The 17,663-nt window shown below is 37.7% G+C and overlaps 2 protein-coding genes across 2 annotated transcripts; both read right to left on the reverse strand.

Moving 5' to 3' along the window:
* Window positions 1-2,783: 2,783 nt before the first annotated feature.
* tax1bp3 (Tax1 (human T-cell leukemia virus type I) binding protein 3) lies at window positions 2,784-6,531 on the reverse strand. The gene is made up of 4 exons (XM_056735018.1): window positions 6,355-6,531; window positions 5,400-5,519; window positions 5,207-5,284; window positions 2,784-3,609 (listed from the first exon to the last, which is right to left on the reverse strand). Exons 1-4 carry the CDS (start codon window positions 6,391-6,393, stop codon window positions 3,472-3,474), a joined length of 375 nt encoding a protein of 124 aa, XP_056590996.1. The 5' UTR covers window positions 6,394-6,531; the 3' UTR covers window positions 2,784-3,471.
* Window positions 6,532-7,750: 1,219 nt separating this feature from the next.
* nr2f6b (nuclear receptor subfamily 2, group F, member 6b) lies at window positions 7,751-14,178 on the reverse strand. The gene is made up of 5 exons (XM_056735103.1): window positions 13,920-14,178; window positions 12,594-12,922; window positions 10,436-10,530; window positions 9,003-9,578; window positions 7,751-8,923 (listed from the first exon to the last, which is right to left on the reverse strand). Exons 2-5 carry the CDS (start codon window positions 12,860-12,862, stop codon window positions 8,649-8,651), a joined length of 1,215 nt encoding a protein of 404 aa, XP_056591081.1. The 5' UTR covers window positions 12,863-12,922; window positions 13,920-14,178; the 3' UTR covers window positions 7,751-8,648.
* Window positions 14,179-17,663: the final 3,485 nt, after the last annotated feature.

Raw genomic sequence — 17,663 nt, forward strand, 5'->3', positions numbered from 1 at the left:
GAGGCTGCACAGAGGAGATGCCAATATATATATATATATATATATATATATATGTGTGTAATACACTGTTAATTGAAAAATAATATAAATAAAACTGCATATAACCTGCTTTGATGCACTGTGGTAGTCTACTATATGGCCAAGAGCCAAACATCCTGGGTTTCTTATCACCATGACAACACGCCTGCTAGAGCACTAGTTATGGTCCAGGATTCTGCCCTATAGTGTGTGTGTGTGTATTAATGACCTTTTGCTCCAGTCTACCCACTCAGACTCCTACACGATGTCTTAGGCCTGTTTTACTATGTAAACTCTCTCGATTGACTGCTATCTCCAAGTAACCTTTGAGCAACCTGTAATGCAATGAATGTTTAAATACATGCAGTGATCGGGGGTTAAGGTTTTAACTTTGGATTTGAGATGTGTTTGCAATCATACATTTTATGACACGTTTCATTTGTATATTATGGAAAAGAATGAGATACAGTCCACAGCTGATATGCTTATTAAACTGGTATTATTAATGAATCATGATTTATAATAATGATCAATAAACATGATTTACATAAGTAGGACATGAAAAGTACCTGATCACCCTTTTCTTTTCAAAAAATTACAACCTTACCCTGTGTATTATGCCAACCAATTTAAAACAACTAAAATTAAGTGTACATTTTATTAGCTTAAAGTTAATGTTACAGGATCAATGAAGTTGTTACAACTTCCCCGAGTGGTGAAATTACATTGGTATGAACAAATGCTAAATAATACTGTATAATAATAAAATAATTGTTTTTGCTTAAGTATCAATTCTCGAGAGTTTATGAAAAACGTAAAACATGGCTTTAACATAAAAGAGCACAGTTTTTATTTCTGGAAGGTGACAGCAGATTGCATTGCTATGGTAACACAATGGTCCTGCTGGAGTGTGGGTGGTATGTTGCATACATGTTCTACATTTAGCTCCTGTAATTACACTTTCAACTGCGCACAAACAGGCATTACTGCATTGCAGTAAAATCAATAAAAATATAAGCCAAAACACTTTAAATGACCGTGTGATATAAAAATAACCTGTGACAAACTATTATAAATAAGAACACATCTTGTTCGTGTTTGAGTATCCATTCAGAACAAAATACCATTTTTGGAAATGATGAATATTTTATATTCAATTGTGCATTTTAGAAATGCAAGACAATCTCTAAAGAAATGTCTAGAGGATAATTGATGTTGATCGTTTAAAAAGTTCCAGTAGCAGAACAATGTTATCACCATCCAACGGGCTATTAAACAGATTTCAATCCTGATGTAGAATGCTGTGAAATGCGGCAGCTGGATAGAGGACTGTAAACTTCTGAAAACGTTTATAAAAAGACCTTAAGTCTGAAATGCTTAACATTAGATACTTGTAAAAAATCTAGTTTCATTGTACATAGGGTGTTTACAGTTAAAGAATGTACTGGAAGACTTCATATATATTGTAAAATGGTTTATGTTTTCTCATAAAATCAAGTAATTTCCCAATAACTGAATTAATGATTCATTAATGTTGGCCATACCAACAGTGGTGCAGTGACTTCATTATGAAGCCATAAGCAATCCAGTTCTTTGTTTCAGATCAGTGATTCATCATAAAGTTTTTGCTGATGACATCACAACGAGTGTTGTCTGGTGTCAGGCTGTAAAATGTGCAGCTTTTCTGGATTTGGTCAGTTTATGGCAAGAGCAGGATTGCAAAACTCATAAACGCACCAGAGGGAAAGTTAAGGCAGGTGGGAAATGGTATGTTGTATCTTTGGACCAACACTTTGGACAACAAAATTAGAAAAAAAAAGAAAGAGGTTGATGATGATTTCTGGTTCACAGAATGCTCTGCATGAGGCTGTTATTTTAGTTTTTTCTGTAAAGATAAAGACTTGTTTAATGTTCATTTATCTTTGAACAAACTGTTGACAATAAATTGATAAATATAAATCTACAGTAAGTTACTAGCAACTAGCTGCATAACTACAGCAAAATGTGTGCTTAAAAGCTAGTGTGCTAAATAGTGATTAAATCAAATGGTGCCCTGGCAATGGTTGGGTTAGGATAAAGTGCATGCAGGTCTCATTGAGAGTCAAAAGTAAGGTCTGTATAGTAAGGTGAGTGAATTAGAAAACCGTACAGGCTCTATATCTTTTTAAAAATCAGGTGAACACTTTAGCCTAAATTCCAAAAATCACTAAATTAAATCAAAAATGTTTTCATGTGTCATGACATTTGAGAGTGAATGCCACATTTCATAAAGAACTACTTGACTTCAGCAGCTCCACTGACACAAATAAAGAGACCAGTCAACAGAAAGAGAGCTCAAAACTTTCAATATTTTGAATATTTATATTCAATATTGAGTAAATCTTTAAGTAATGGACAAAGTCTTCTTTCCTGACAGAAAGAGACTAGTAAATGGTATCATGATACGTCCTGTTTATCAAACAACTTGTTCAGTTAAAAGTATCTGCTATGTTAAACAACTGTCTTGATTTATGTTATTATAACTTAAGTGGACATAAAAGGAAGCACTTCATATATGCACCTTTCCTGCAAACATCAAAGAGATGGAAGAGGTACAAAACTGCCTGAACGGACAGCAAAAGGTCAGGAAATAGATCTGTTGCTTAAATGTCACTTTACCAATTTAAGCTGAATGTGGGAACACTGATATTTACCCAACTGAAGAGCCAATTACAGATTAAACTGCTGACAACATATTTTCAATAATATTGAAACCCACACACATGTGATAGAAGAGTCTTTTATTCTCTGGGAAAGTGAAAATATACAATCAAATGCCAAAAAGTCTGTATCAAAAAGGTTTTTTAAAACAAAACGGTGAAATAAGAAAACATAACTATTGCTAAATACAAAATTGCAGTGTTATTGTGCCTGGCAGCTATACAGGTGCTTATCTTTCAGATGCGGATCATAAAGCGATAATAATTCAATTGTATCATTGCGCTAATATGTTTAATCAAATGCAAAATCGTATTATAAAAAAAGTGTTACAACCCACAACATAACATTAAAATTAGTGGTCATATAAGTAGAGATGTGTTCTAATTTCCTGCATCACTTGATTTTGCAAATACTAATAACAGGCAGAGATACACATTACATTCAAGAGTATAGATGGTTCAAGACACACATGAAATTAGTTATGTCAATTACGGAATGCATATACTGCATTTACTAATAAAATAGTAGTAATTATAGAGATACATATGTTGGTTCAGAGTTCAATACATTAAAAACATAATAATAACCGAGGTGACTGATTGAAAAGTTCTTGTAGTTCATTATGAGAGTCTGAAATGATTTCTTGGCATCACTCTTTGGTTGTGGGAAGGTGTACATTTCTTTTATTAAAACATGCTCCAAAACTTGTGATAAACCCATAACCACATTCATTTGTTTCAATTAGTGTGTTGGTTATTGCATCATGGAATGTCTAACTACATCCTCAAGAGATCTTCTAGTGACGAGAAGCCTGACCACGTCTTCGTTCTTCTTGGTGAGTTTTTTTCGTGCCTGATCGTGTGTGACCATTGTCATGTCCCACCCATTCACCTGTGAGTCACAGCAACCAATAATGAACCAAAGACACTATATGCTAATAAATAACAAAGCCAGATAATACTTGATGTTCATCATTCATGAGCAGATCTAGTTTGACAAATCTAGAATAAAATATAGCTGCAAGCAGCAATTACGGGGTCGAGCCCAACAATGGCTCAAAGGGAAATTATTTGGACATGTCAGATTTGGAATAAATCAGTAAATCTAGTAAACATGTTGATTTTTTGAAGAACCTATTTAAACAAACATTGGCCCCTATATACAAAACCACTGAGACATTCATCAAAATATCTTTTCAAAGACGACAGAGTCATGCAGGTTTTGAGGAGTGAGCAAATGATGACAGAATTTTTATTTTTGAATTAACTGCCCCTGTGTTTTTTGGTTATTGCAGCTTAAGGCAAGCACCCACAACACAACATTAAGACTACCTGACAGAGTTTTTTTCTGACATCATCTTGCCGAGCAGCATGCACATTACACAACAACATGCCAATGAGGTGCATGCTATGCCAGGTGCATGCTACGTGGTAAAAATGCTGTCTGCATTAGTTCCCGATTGGCAGTGTCATTTTGGATGAATCCGGGGGTTTAGGATCTTCATTATCTGTCTGCTACAGCAAAATCCATCGAAAAGTTACGCAGTGTGATCTTGCCTTTACTTTCATTTTTAATGTTTATTTTAGTGATTAAAGCCATTTCCCAGCATTTCTCTCCCAAACTACAAACTTAATATACAATAAATACATTGTACAAATGCAAACTGAGAAAAAACTAGAGTGTTTTCTCTATGGTTTAAGAAAACACTTCTTAAACCATAGACATGACAGATTTGACACTTGCGAAAATACATTATCTTATGACATACTAGCATATCAACTATTTTATGGTAAAAATACTAAATTTAAGCTACAAAACTGTTTCAAACTCTGACATTTCTTAAGATACAATTATTAGACAGTGTCCTCTAATGGAAGACATATTTTAAAAATCTGAGAGCAACTATGAGCGAGGTAATGACAAAAAGCAGGGCTAGGTATGACACAATCTTTTGAAAAACGGGAGAGGTTGTCCAAGAAAAAAAATAAAGAAAGCTTTAACATAGGATTTTTTTCAAGCCTTCACTTTAAAATTATCTACACACACGTGCACATTATATGTATTTTTGCAGCAGACACAGGAGCTTATAGACCAATTTGTATGACGTAACCAACGCTGGTTGATAGAAACTTGTTGTTTCACCAAACAAACGTTTGAACAAATAACAACCAACAGAATATTTAACCCAATTAAAATCTTAAACAAATATCTTGAAGATTTAATTCTATATGTAAGAGTTAAAAAAATTATACTAATAATAAATAAATGAAAAGGCAGAGCCTCAGGATAAGCGTTTACGGTCTTCTTACGAAGTGGTCTATATTGCAAAATATTTGCTTGACTAGGATCTTTAATTTAAAGGGACATTTCTTAGAATTTGGTCATGAGTACTGGCCCAGGAAATTAGGACATTTTCAAGATATTGGGAAACCTAAAGAAGATTTGCTCAAGTTAAAAATTTTGTGGCTAGCAAGTTTACATCTCTCACCTGCATGATTTTGTCTCCGATCCTGAGTCCAGCCACCTCTGCAGGTCCCCCTTTACCCACACGTGTTACATAGATTCCCTATAACATCATTCACAAGAGCAACAGCAGGTTACAACCACAGCATGTTGTATAAATCCCACCTTAACACTTACATCACTTAAACTTCCTTTAACGCTATACTAGGGCACTTCACCTTATCAGTTTTATCTTCAGAGAACGGGTTCTGGTTCGAATCCTGGTCGATTCCTCCTCCGATGCTGAACCCTAATATTAAATTATCCCCATCTCGTAGTTTTTGAATTTCAATTCGTTGCTGAAACAAAGTAAGAAACCGTTTAGAAGCGTCATGAAGCAGACATTGTGCCACAAAACCCTACAAGAGCTCCTTCTAATGGACTTGTATGGTTACATATATAAATGGGAATTGTATTGGTTTAAATGGGAACTAATGACCTCTGTGGGTCTCTCTGGTCATGTGTTGGGTTATATTGGTGGGATGTTGGAAACTAAGTTTATGTCCTTATAAGGTGCATCACTACCTGCAAAATACACACGAGCCACACCCGTTAAACTCACACCTGAGTGACATCATATGGACATTTTAAACCCGTGAATAAAAAATAGGGATTCTTTGTTATAAAATATGTTTAAGAAGTGTTAGTAACTTGTGGTCAAACTGCATAAGAATGAAACAAAATAACTTTTCCTTATCCGGTGCTAGTTAGGTAAAACTTTTGCTAGTTAACTTAGTTTTTAAGTCCCATACTAATCTATTAACGTTACAACAAAGTGAACATTCCATGCCATAGTTTGACAAATATATATACATGCTAATCTTCAGAAACAAATTCGACAAATGTATCAAATAAGTATTTCTCATTTACTCTTGCTAACGTTAGCACTACAAGCTAACATTAAACTCACTTTAAAGTGTTTCTTAACTTAAGTCATACCATTCAAAGGAATCTATTCTGGCATCGCTTCGATTAGTTTTGTCAGAAAACGACGAGTTTATTTCAACAACTGTCTCAGTGAAATGTTGTAAAATAAGATATAATCATTTAATCTAAACCAGAACACTAAAAGCGAAGTGTGCGACTGCTAGCGTAGCCACGCATGCTAAAACTTTGAGACTGAAAGAAACTCACCACAACCACTGAGACAGGCTGACCGGGTATGTACGACATTTTCACAGCAGAAAATAGTTTTATTTCTTATTTTGGCGACTATCTTTTGTGATTTTTCACTATAACAGCGTCCGTGTGATGGGTTACTCCCCTTTGTGTAGGGGCTGGGGCTGCACTGCACACACCCAACCTGAGATCTAGTGAATCTACACTATACTTCATTATTATTAATCGTTTCCATTCGTTATTACACAGTTTAATCAGATGAACATATCTCGATGGTTACGTGTTTATATTTATGGACGTTTAAACGCTTGCTGACTGTGATTTTCAATGTGATTTAGACATGCGCCAGCACTTGTTCACCACTAGAGGACACTGTATGCACACTTTTCCTGACCAACAATAAAAGTGCTTTTCTCTCTCGTGCCTCTCGTGTGGGGTAAGTGGTATTTTCTGCATTTTATTCTATATTACGATTCATTTTATTTTACATCATGAGTGATAAAAACTGTTAATCGAAAAAAGCTTCCATTGATATACCTTTAAATAAATCAATGTGATTTGTCTGAAGATGCACACATTAATGTATTTTTTCTTGTATAGTATGGTTAACAACGACTTAAATATCTTAGCTAAGGCCCTATCCTGGAACTGCATACATACAGAAAAACCTAAATAATGTCATAATGGTTGCTTATTGGGGGGCACGTTCGCCTCACACCTACAGGGTTGGGGGTTCGATTCCCGCTTCCGACTTGTGTGTGTGGAGTTTGCATGTTCTCCCCGTGCCTCGGGGGTTTCCTCCGGGTACTCTGGTTTCCTCCCCTGGTCCAAAGACATGCATGGTAGGTTGATTGGCATCTCTGGAAAATTTGTCCGTAGGGTGTGAGTGCGTGAGTGAATGCGTGAGTGTGTGTGCCCTGCGATGGGTTGGCACTCCATCCAGGGTGTATCCTGCCTTGATGCCCAATGACTCCTGAGATAGGCGCAGGCTCCCCGTGACCCGAGGTAGTTCGGATAAGCGGTAGAAAATGGATGGATGGATGGATGGTTGCTTATTTCTTTAATAAAATTCCTTTGCTAGTATAAAAACTATCAAACAAATATAAATAAAATGTGGTGTGTCAACGGTGCAAAATTTATTTTTAAGTAGTTTGGTTTTATCTTGGAAATGTTTTTCCAGAAGAACAAAATTACAAGATTTAAAATGTTTGACACCCCTATGACTTTAACCAAAAATTGTATCGTTTAAATTGAATAATAGGTTTAAATAACTGTATATAAATATAATAAACCAAGAAATATTATTAAAATTTACCGTTAAAATATTTTCGATTAAACCTGCTTAATATGAAAAGAAAAAAACACCATGAATTTGAAACCACTCCGTCATTGACTCATTTTTAAGCAAATAATCGTTTCACTTGTTGCAGTTTATTTATTTTCTTTTTTCAAAACACACGTGAAAATGCAAATTTGTTTACAAATGGTCTTACATAAGAGCTTGTATGTTAATCATTCATTTTGTATTTTAGTTTGTAAAAATATTTGATACTTTCCACAGTCAGCAACGTAAAACTTTATACCAAGTCCACAACAGAGTAAAAAAGTGAATAGACCTGTTTAAAACAAGACGACGTGTTCAGAATAGCATTCTACAGTATGTATTGTGTGTCCAATGCATAGTATTCAAATTTTGTCCTTTCTGATGATCTGTTACATTCACAAAAATGTGCAGTGTGTAACCAGAGCACAAATTACACAATACTGTATATCCACTTCATACATGAACAACCTCAATCCTCAAAATAGCCATGTTTTTTCCAAAAAGGATGTCCCAACGCCACGTTTCACTTGCAAAAAGGTCCTGTGACATCAAGCATTTACGTCTGAATACTGCATACAGTTTCACATACTATGAAAAAAAAATAGTATGCAATACACAGTAGAGTGTGAAATACAATATGCTAATATTTCATTCCAAAGACTGTTCACCAATGAATTTTCAAGTATATGGTATGTATCCCAACCTTTTAGATTTGCAGTCCTTTATAAAGATTCTTAATGTACATCTACACTATTTCGCTATGCTTTCCATAAGAATGAATTACCAACCCTTTCTTCAAGCTTTAGATCAATGTCACACATCAGCATCTGGTCATTTGCTGATACTGATGATGTGAACCATCGAGGCTCATCTGCATAGGAACATCTTGTCACTTTAGTTATTCAGTATGTACAAGACCAACATCTCTCCACACAGTTACTGTGGAATCATGGGAAAAAGCCTGAGACTGGACGGGCGTTTTCATCTATTGTCCGGGCACGTATGGCCAGCTGATGGAGCTTCCGGAGAGCTGCATGTCCCGGATAAGTGTTTCGATGGGCGTCTTGCCAACCAGCCGCATGAAGAAGAGTTGAGAGATGAGGTTGGCGGGCACGGCTCTCAGGGCGGGCAGACGAAGCAGAAGTCTGCCGAAGCGCTGCGGCTGACCCGGATACTGCATGCGCTCGTACTCGGTCAAAGCCACCTGAACTTTCTCCTGCAGGCTCTCGACGTGTGCCGGGTCTGACAGACCGCACGCATCTTAGAGAAACAAATGTTAAGACAATGAAAACAAATTCTCATGAAATTGGACCTATGTTAGGCGTAGATCACCACTCACCTGGTGTAAAAAGAGCGATGGCTTTCAGACAGCTGTATTCGGCGGTATCCACCTGCAGTCGCGTCAGCTTGTCCACCTGGTCCTGAAAGACCCGCACCTGGTCCATGAAGGACACGACGCGATCGGCAGCCATGGGGGAGGAGTGAAAACCAGCAGCTGCTAACAGGGGGGCCGTGTGAAGGGGCAGGGCCGATTGAGCAGCATTCAGGATGAACAGTTCACTCCAGCTGAGTCTAAGAAGGGCCACCTGCTCCGAGACGGGCAGTTCGGGAAAATAGGGAATATTCCGCGCCCACTCGATAGTGCTGAAGAGCAGCCGCGCCGCCAGCTCGCAGATGTTGTCGATGCCCATGACGGAGCTGTTGGCCCCCGGGAGCTGCTGGCCACACTGAGCCCCGTAGCGGCTGTTGGGGTACGGCTCGGCTCTCAGCAGCTGAGTGATCAGTTCAGATACCGCCTGACCGTTAAAAAAATCTCCGCCCATGCCTGGAGCTCCTCCACCATCGACACCTACTGTGACCATTGAGGCCGGGCTGATGCCTGCATGGGAGGGAGGGATGCGACCACGCTGGACCGCTAGGGGAAAGAAGGCCAAAAAAATAGAGAAGTTTGGATAAAGATGATGTTGCATTGCAATATTTTAAGTTATGTATATTGCCTAAATTGGTAACGTCTTGGTATTATATACACTCTAAAATTGTTGGGTTATTTCAACACATCGTTGGGTCAAAAAGGGACGAGCCCAACTGTTGACTTTTAACCCAGAAAATGTTTATATTTGACCCACAATTGTTCATGTTTGTCTGTTTTTGACCAAATGCTGGGTTGAAATAACCCAACATTATTAGATTGAATGTAATAAAGACACTGCAAATACTATGAAGTTTTTTATTTTTCTAAACAGCAAAACAATGTTTTAAATGACAAAGAGAAAAAGTTTGGACACTGTCTGGATGTAAAACAGTCAACATGTCTATAGCCTGTATGATGAATTAAGCTAAGATCTCTGTAATATCTCAAATATTTCTCCTACATCACTGAGATTTGATTCAGCGCAAATGGATTGTATTTTTTATTTTAATTTAATATTTATTTTATGTCGAGAAAAAGAACCCGAAACCACAAAAATCACAGAAGTCCAGTAAAGGTTCAGAAGAGACATTCACTACAAATTTATGACAGGTTAAAAGAAACATGAGGTTATTGACACTTTATTTTGGGGTGTGCCACTTGGTTAAGTGAATATAATGATAGACCACTTAGTAAAACATATGCAGCGATGGTCTAGAAGAACTTCCTGTTTCAGGTCTTTAACAAAACACGTTTGATCAAAATACTCCCAACAGAACATTTATTATTGAATCAAAATGTAAAAAAAATATTTTGAAGATATGTAAGATTTAAACCAGTGTTTCTGTTCTGAAGTAAATTACCTTCTTTTCTCATGCCGACCCGGAAGCATTTCTTCAGTCGGCAGTACTGACACTGGTTACGATGATGCTGATCAATCTGACACTCTCTGTTTGACCTGTGGAGGAGAGTTTACAGTTGAGTCAAGATAACATAATTGTGAGCAAACAAGTGAAAAATAAATTCCTCCCCAAAATGTTAGCCTTTATTAATATTAAAATGTCAAATAAGACTATAAACGAAATAGTTTGGTGTCTTGCTTTAAGTTCCTTACAAAGGGAAAAAATTGCACAGAAGCATGCATTCTGTTCCCACATCACAGTAAATAAAGACACAATCAGCAGTTAATAATGAATGAGAAGTGTTATCGTGAACTGTATCAAGGTCTTTCAATGACCTCGTGTCTGAATTACATAAAGTTCAATATTAGTAAAACCCCTTGAACTAAAAGAAAACTGCAGCAATAAACATGAGTAAAAAGAGATAAATGCATTTCTTTAATTATTTATTTTGTGTATCTCAGGCTATAATCCTGCAAATCAAGCTGCACTCATATGAATGTATCCGTGTGAAACTGTCCTTCACGATCTGTCACACATGAAGAGCTCACCAATGGTGTTCAGGTAAATCAGCCCTTTAACCTTGGCACGAAGGACACAGTTCTGTTCATTCATTCCTAAAGTTCCCATGGTAGCAGGGCTAATGTTACATCAGCTGTGACTGGCCAATTATAAACACACAACATGCCCAATTCTGTGTCGACAGCCATGTATCTTTGTGCAACATCTGGCTTAATGGTTTGGATATTTTTGTTGAATGATACAATAAACAGTTTTGCTGTTACTGTAGATAAACACACTGTGGCAGCTCCAAAAATATATTTTGACATTTTTCAAATAATCATGTTGTTGAAAACAAAAGAGTAAAATTGCCAGTGTTAAAAAATGTCAGAGAGTTAATTTGACCTTTTTTAACACTGGTGATTTTGCTGTGAATGAAATTCTTTTAACACCGTGTTGAAAAAAGTCCAACAACCAGTAAGTGTCGATAAACTTATTTATGCAAATAATTATAGCGGCGCTTAGATATTAATGGGGTATGCAAACCAGCTGTGCAGAATTACAGGCACAATTTTGATTGGTCGCTGTGTCCAATAAAAAAATCACCAACAAATAACTTTCATTGTGAGCGCAACTTCACGTAGAGAAAAAGCGTGTTAACACTTTTGTTAGATCACTTTGTTAATAAACTGTGGCACGTTAAATAGAAAATACGCAAAATAAATGCTAGACACCCTTTTAAAGCATCGCCCACAAAAAAGACTGAAAATCTGCAGCATTAGCATAGTTATTAATTAACATAATTATCTCATGAGTATGTAAATGATCTCTTTACAGACATAAAGTGTAAACCAAATGTCACTAAGAGGTTAACAGAGTTCACAGAAAGTTCAGCCAAATTCCTTTGCTAAGCTGTATCTGGATGGAGAGCGTGCGATTGGCTGTGGTGCCTGACCAATGACGGAGGTTTTAAGAAGAATTTCATGCATGTGTTCAAAAATCCTGTGTTGTGTGAATGAAGTAATATTAAAGGGGAATGGGTCATTTTTGTAGGTTAAAATATAGCATTGCGGTTAAGTCTTTTAGGAAGTCATAGGTTGAGATTTTGATGAGTGTAACCAGCATAGCTTTGTGGCGTTTAAAACATTGAAAGTCTGACATGTTTCTTTATACAGGCTGACATGTGAGCTTTTAGGGAGGTCTGTCAGGAATTTTGTCTGTGAAAAAATGATAATATTGCAATAATAATATTGATAATTTTTTTACAGCCTTTTAATAACAATTAATAAATATTAAATAAACTATTATTATTATTATTAAGTTACATTTAAAAAAATATAATTATAATAAAATGTGATAAAAGTTCTTGAAACAAGACAATACCAGTTTTTGACTTTCACAGTGCCAGAATCCTTTTCTTTACCAGATTTTTTTAGCAAAACTACCTAGATGCGTCATATCAAAAATATGCAATATTGCTTTCCATGTAAATTGATCCTGTTTAATTACTACATCCGGCAAACATCATACTGCTAAAGAAAGGGATATTTCCAGGGAAAGGACAGAAAAATCTCAGTTGATGTGAGCTCTGCGATGGACAGCGTGCCGTGCGTGACCTCACCTGCAGGTGTAGTTGAGGTTCCGTCTGATGCTCCTCTTAAAGAAACTCTTACACCCTTCGCAGGTGAAAACGCCGTAGTGCTTCCCGCTGGATTTGTCCCCACACACCACACAGTCCACCACGCAGGCCTTGTCCTCCTCCACGCCCTCGGCGTCGCTGTTCCCCGCCCGGGGCGAGCTGCCCTCCTCCTCCCCCCGCAGGTAACCCTTGTCGCTCAGTCCATTAGCGCTGCCGTTGGGGTTGACCCATCCCCCGCTCACCATGGCCATCTCTGTACGCCGTCAGGAGAAACCTTCTCGCGTGAAGAATTCGGAGTGAATCCCTTTAAGCTGCAGACAGTAAAGCCCGACAAATCAGACCGAGAGTAGAAACAACAAATACTTTTGCGCCAAATGTCATTAAGCAGCCCTGTGACTTTTCATCCACTGTCACTTGTTTTCGTGACCTCCAACTCTGTTAAACCCCCTCAAGGATCTCTGGTGCAACAAGAGTTGCTGAGATCAGACGGAACAAGGTGCCCGGTTCACAGGAAGCAATAAATTACAAATAAACACAGCCAGACTTTGGGAAACATGTTCAAGTGCCACTCAGCTCGCGGTTAAAACAAAACTCCTCATGCTTTCACTTGGAAACTCTGACACGATACGAGGAAAGCTTACACTGCATGCCCCCTAGTAACCAACAAGTCAAACCAGTTCCTTCTGCGTGGGGAAACACAACATCGTGTTTAGAAACGTTGAGGGTATTAAAGGTCACATTTGACTCTGCCGCTGTACTTGGCATCAACTTTTGTTTCCTTAAGTAACGTATTGAAATCACAAATGATATTCTACTGAACAATAATGAGATGAGTCTTTGACAACAGTAGAAAATACATTATAATCCACATTCATTTGTGTCATTTGTGTCTTTTTATTTCTCGAATAGAATAGTTTCAATGACACGCAACTGACAAATCTCCAGATCTAAGAGCAATGAATGACATAAAAGGAAGGGTTGAAGCGGATATCTCAAAGTCCATCAAAACCTGTATTTAAACTACTAAAGAGTTCATTTACACAAAGCAGAACAAACGCAAAGCCAAACACACGGAGAGCACGCTGGGTAATGATAAACAGAGCTCAGCCCCCACCCTGCCGCTCAAGGATCAAAGTTCAAGGAAGTTCCTCGGTTTCTCTCTATCTTCCTCATGTGAAACAACACAGCCTTGAACACTCGTTCCACATATTTCTCAAAGCAAGCAAGAAAAAGCTACTCGGCTGCGCGGAGAAACATCTCGGTACGCCCTGAGCGTATGCCTCTAAGAGAGAGAGAGTCTTTTCATACCTCGTTTCCGTGTCCAGACGTATGGTCTCCGTGACCTTAACATTCCCAAGAACCGTCCCAACGATCTTTTAGCTGTCCACCGCTTCCCATCCTCTGCCTTTCTTCATTCATGAGTAAACCATGAGACCCAACAGCCCGGAGAGACAGATGACCTATGAGTGTCTGTGGTGACTGACCAACAAGCCTCGTTCTGTTCTCTCTCTCTCTCTCTCTCTCTCTCCCTCTCTCTCTGTGAGTGGTGGAGAGCGAGCAAGCGTGTGTCTGTGTGTTCAGGGATTTGACACTGCTATTCAAGCCCTCTGGTTGCCATGGCACTGTCTGCCTTATAAGGGTAATAGAGTCAAAGAGCAGTGAGTGGGCTGCAGGCGCTCTACACAAACAAGCAGGAATGTGTTACCACACACACGGTTAACCCCTCAAGGGATGACCATCGGTACACTTAGCACGCATCTATAAGGAAGGTGCAGATCGTAAGAGTTTAACTTCCTGGGTGATGATCTCAACTTCGGAAATGATATGTGTCAGTTTCGCCACAGTCCAGTCATGTGACTTTATCTGTACGACAGTGCAAAACAAAGTTTCTTGATCTGGTGTTTTGCCTTGTGTCCAGGAAACACATTTGTTAAAATCCAAGTGAAATTAAAAATGACAATGCCTGTTTTTTTCATGAAATATTGCAGAGGATATTGTAAATAGTTTATCAATGTGGGTCATTCTCTTTTATTAGTTCAAATCTGAAAATGCATTCAAATCCTGTTATGACTATCTATCGATGGCGTATGTTAGATGGCTTGGGCGGAGCATCCGTTAACTCCTCCCCTTTTCCTGTCTGTCTGCTGCCAGTTCCATTTCAAAATGCCACAGCTGTTTTTATACATCCAATCAAATCGCAAATCTCATTCAAAACTCCATTTCACTCGGAAACACGGAAGTGAAACGCAACTTTTGGTTCACGGAGACTTTAAAATAAGACAGTTTAGTGCTTTAATTTATGTTTATTATTTAATATTTTTATAGATGTTCAGCAATTCCCATTTTTATTTATTAATTTACAAAAAAAATTAGAAATACAAAAAAAGTAAATCATATTTTCTTTTATTAATGTATTTACTATAAAATAATTATTTTAGGCCAGCACTTGGTCAGGACAAGGACAAACTCAGCTGTTGGTTTAAATTAACCCAGAAAATGTTTATAGTTGACCCAACAAGGCATTTGTCCCTTTTTAAACCAACGCTGAGCTGAAAATAACCCAGAATTTATTAGAGCGTAATCTAGTTTTAGTCTAATTTAGTACAAACATACTTTTAGGAAATGATGTCATTATATGTCCTTCGTTGAACATAGGTTAATTTACAACCCAGCGGCTTCATCCCTTTTTGTTCCAACTAGGTTATAAAAAACCAGCATTTATTTAAGTATTGATTTTTAGTTCTCTTGAAATGAAGTTAAACATGTTTATTCTTTATACAGTATTGGAATACAATAGCTCATAATCATCTATCTGATCTGATCTTCACCCAACTCCTTGCTTTTGTCTAAATCTGGGCTTGTGGTGTATTCTGGTATAGTTTTAAGATATACAGTAAACATCAGTAAAGTAAACAGCTTAAAGCTGCTTGTTTACATCTTTCTAAGATCACTGTCTGTGGGGGAAGCTTGAGGAAATCCGTTGTCTACTCATCTGATTGTTCTGGCCTGAATAAATGTACTAATTGTAAGGTATCATTTTTTTATCATCCTGATGGTAATGATATGCTGACTGTACATTGTCTCATTTTAAATCATCTAAACACCCTCTTCTTCTCAGCGTTTGGACTTGTTTCACCATATCTCTGTGGTTTTACAGCTGTAATGACCCAGAGGGTCTCAGCTCTTCAGTTCAGGTGTTGAGGAATGTGGTAAGTGGGTTTAAACTTTAACCATTTCATAGGTGTAAAACCATTTGCTCGAGAAACGCGCACTGAACTTACCGTCCGTGAGCGTCACCGGTGCTCTCTGACGCGTACGAGAGGTCTGTCTCCTGACATTGCGAGACCTTTGACCTTCACAGAGAGATTGAGCGTCAGACACTGACCAGCTCGACGCAGCGGGCCGTACGCGAACATCTGCTGGGGCCACGGCGGAGCACGGCTGGGCCAGGAATCAACATCCTCAACCCTGAGAAAAACAGAGGAACTGCCCTCATTTGGTGGGAAAGTCACACTTGGCCAATTGTTATTCAAATGAGCTGACCTCTGTATTGATTTTGAGGTTTTTAAAGATGTAGCGCAGCAAATAAATATTTAGTCAGGTGTGCCTTTAAACAAAGAAGGAGATTTGAAAACATTTTGAATATGTTTTTATCAATTCAGTAGTCTAGCTGAAAATATACACAATGATGCTTGGGTGTTGCAACCCATTGTTGGGAAAAATATAAGGGATAATTCACCCAAAAATGAAAATTCGTTCATCGTTTATTCACCCATAGTTCACTTCCAAGTCAATAGGAAGATATTTTGAAGAATCCTGGTAACCGAACAACATTGACCCCCATTGACTTCCGTTTGATGAACACAAAATGACATTTTATTTCTTATTTTATATTTCTTATTTTGTGTTCTACAGAGGAAAAATCATATACATGTCTTGAATTACATGACTTTTTATTTTGGGGTAAGCTATCCCTTTAATTTAATTTGTCCATACCGTATTTATATAAAGAATCTCCTTCATACACCTACTACAAAAGCACTTCAAAAATCCATTAGCATCAGTAGAAAAACAAATTAATTTCAAGCAAATAAAGTAAATTAAAATGTTTAATGAGTTTATATAAATAAAATGAATAATGACTTTAATGTACTCCATAGCTAATCTATTGTTGCATCCTTTGCATTCACTTCAAAGTTACATGTACTGCCAAATGAATGGATGAAAATAGATTTATTTATTTCACAACGCGATTCCATACCACACACAAAACCCGAAACCATCCACCAATTAAGAGAGGGAAGCGCCGGAGACACAGCACAAGAGGTCAGCCGGGGTTATGCTATAGGGCTCTAATACGCTCAATGAAGACATCTTATTGGTTAAACGGATTACAAACCTGCTGCCTTCACCGAGGCCCCACGCGACCCGCTTTCACCTTTAAGATTGTTACTAATCCATCTCTCACTGGAAAAGCAAGGCAGGGTTTTGTGTGTGGCTGCCTTTGGTTTTGGGATAGTAGACTGATATTCTTATTGTCTTTTGCATTACTTTGTTTCAGTCTTCGGGGAGCCGCAGAGACGAAGTATTTTTTGTATGCAAACCCCGGAAGCGACCTTTAGGACTTCCGGTTCCAAGACTCCAAAATCTATGGGTTTTTGGTAAATCGCCTGGAATAAGGTCTACAGCTGATCTCTAAATCTTTTCATGTTTAATCTATGACATAAACACACCAATTTTAACCGCTTGTGATTTTTTTCAAGCCTTATTGTGTTTTAAAAGGCAGTTGCTAACAAGTTGCTAAAAGTGAGTACATCCTTTGGAGGGGACGAAAGATGTCAACGCACATATAAAGCTCACAAATAATACAACATTTGCACAAATTGCTTAAAACGTAGATGCAGATTCATTCACGGAGTGAATAACACAATAATTTTTAATAAAGTTTAAAAGAGTTATCGCTGGCTTGGTGATGGTGACGTTGATGTCGAGCAACCTTAAGTGTAGTCTGTTTATAGCATCGTGTTAGCTTTTTACTTCTGAAGATTGTAT

Source organism: Triplophysa dalaica, chromosome 21, assembly GCF_015846415.1.
Source record: "Triplophysa dalaica isolate WHDGS20190420 chromosome 21, ASM1584641v1, whole genome shotgun sequence".
In the NCBI taxonomy this organism is placed as follows: domain Eukaryota; kingdom Metazoa; phylum Chordata; class Actinopteri; order Cypriniformes; family Nemacheilidae; genus Triplophysa; species Triplophysa dalaica.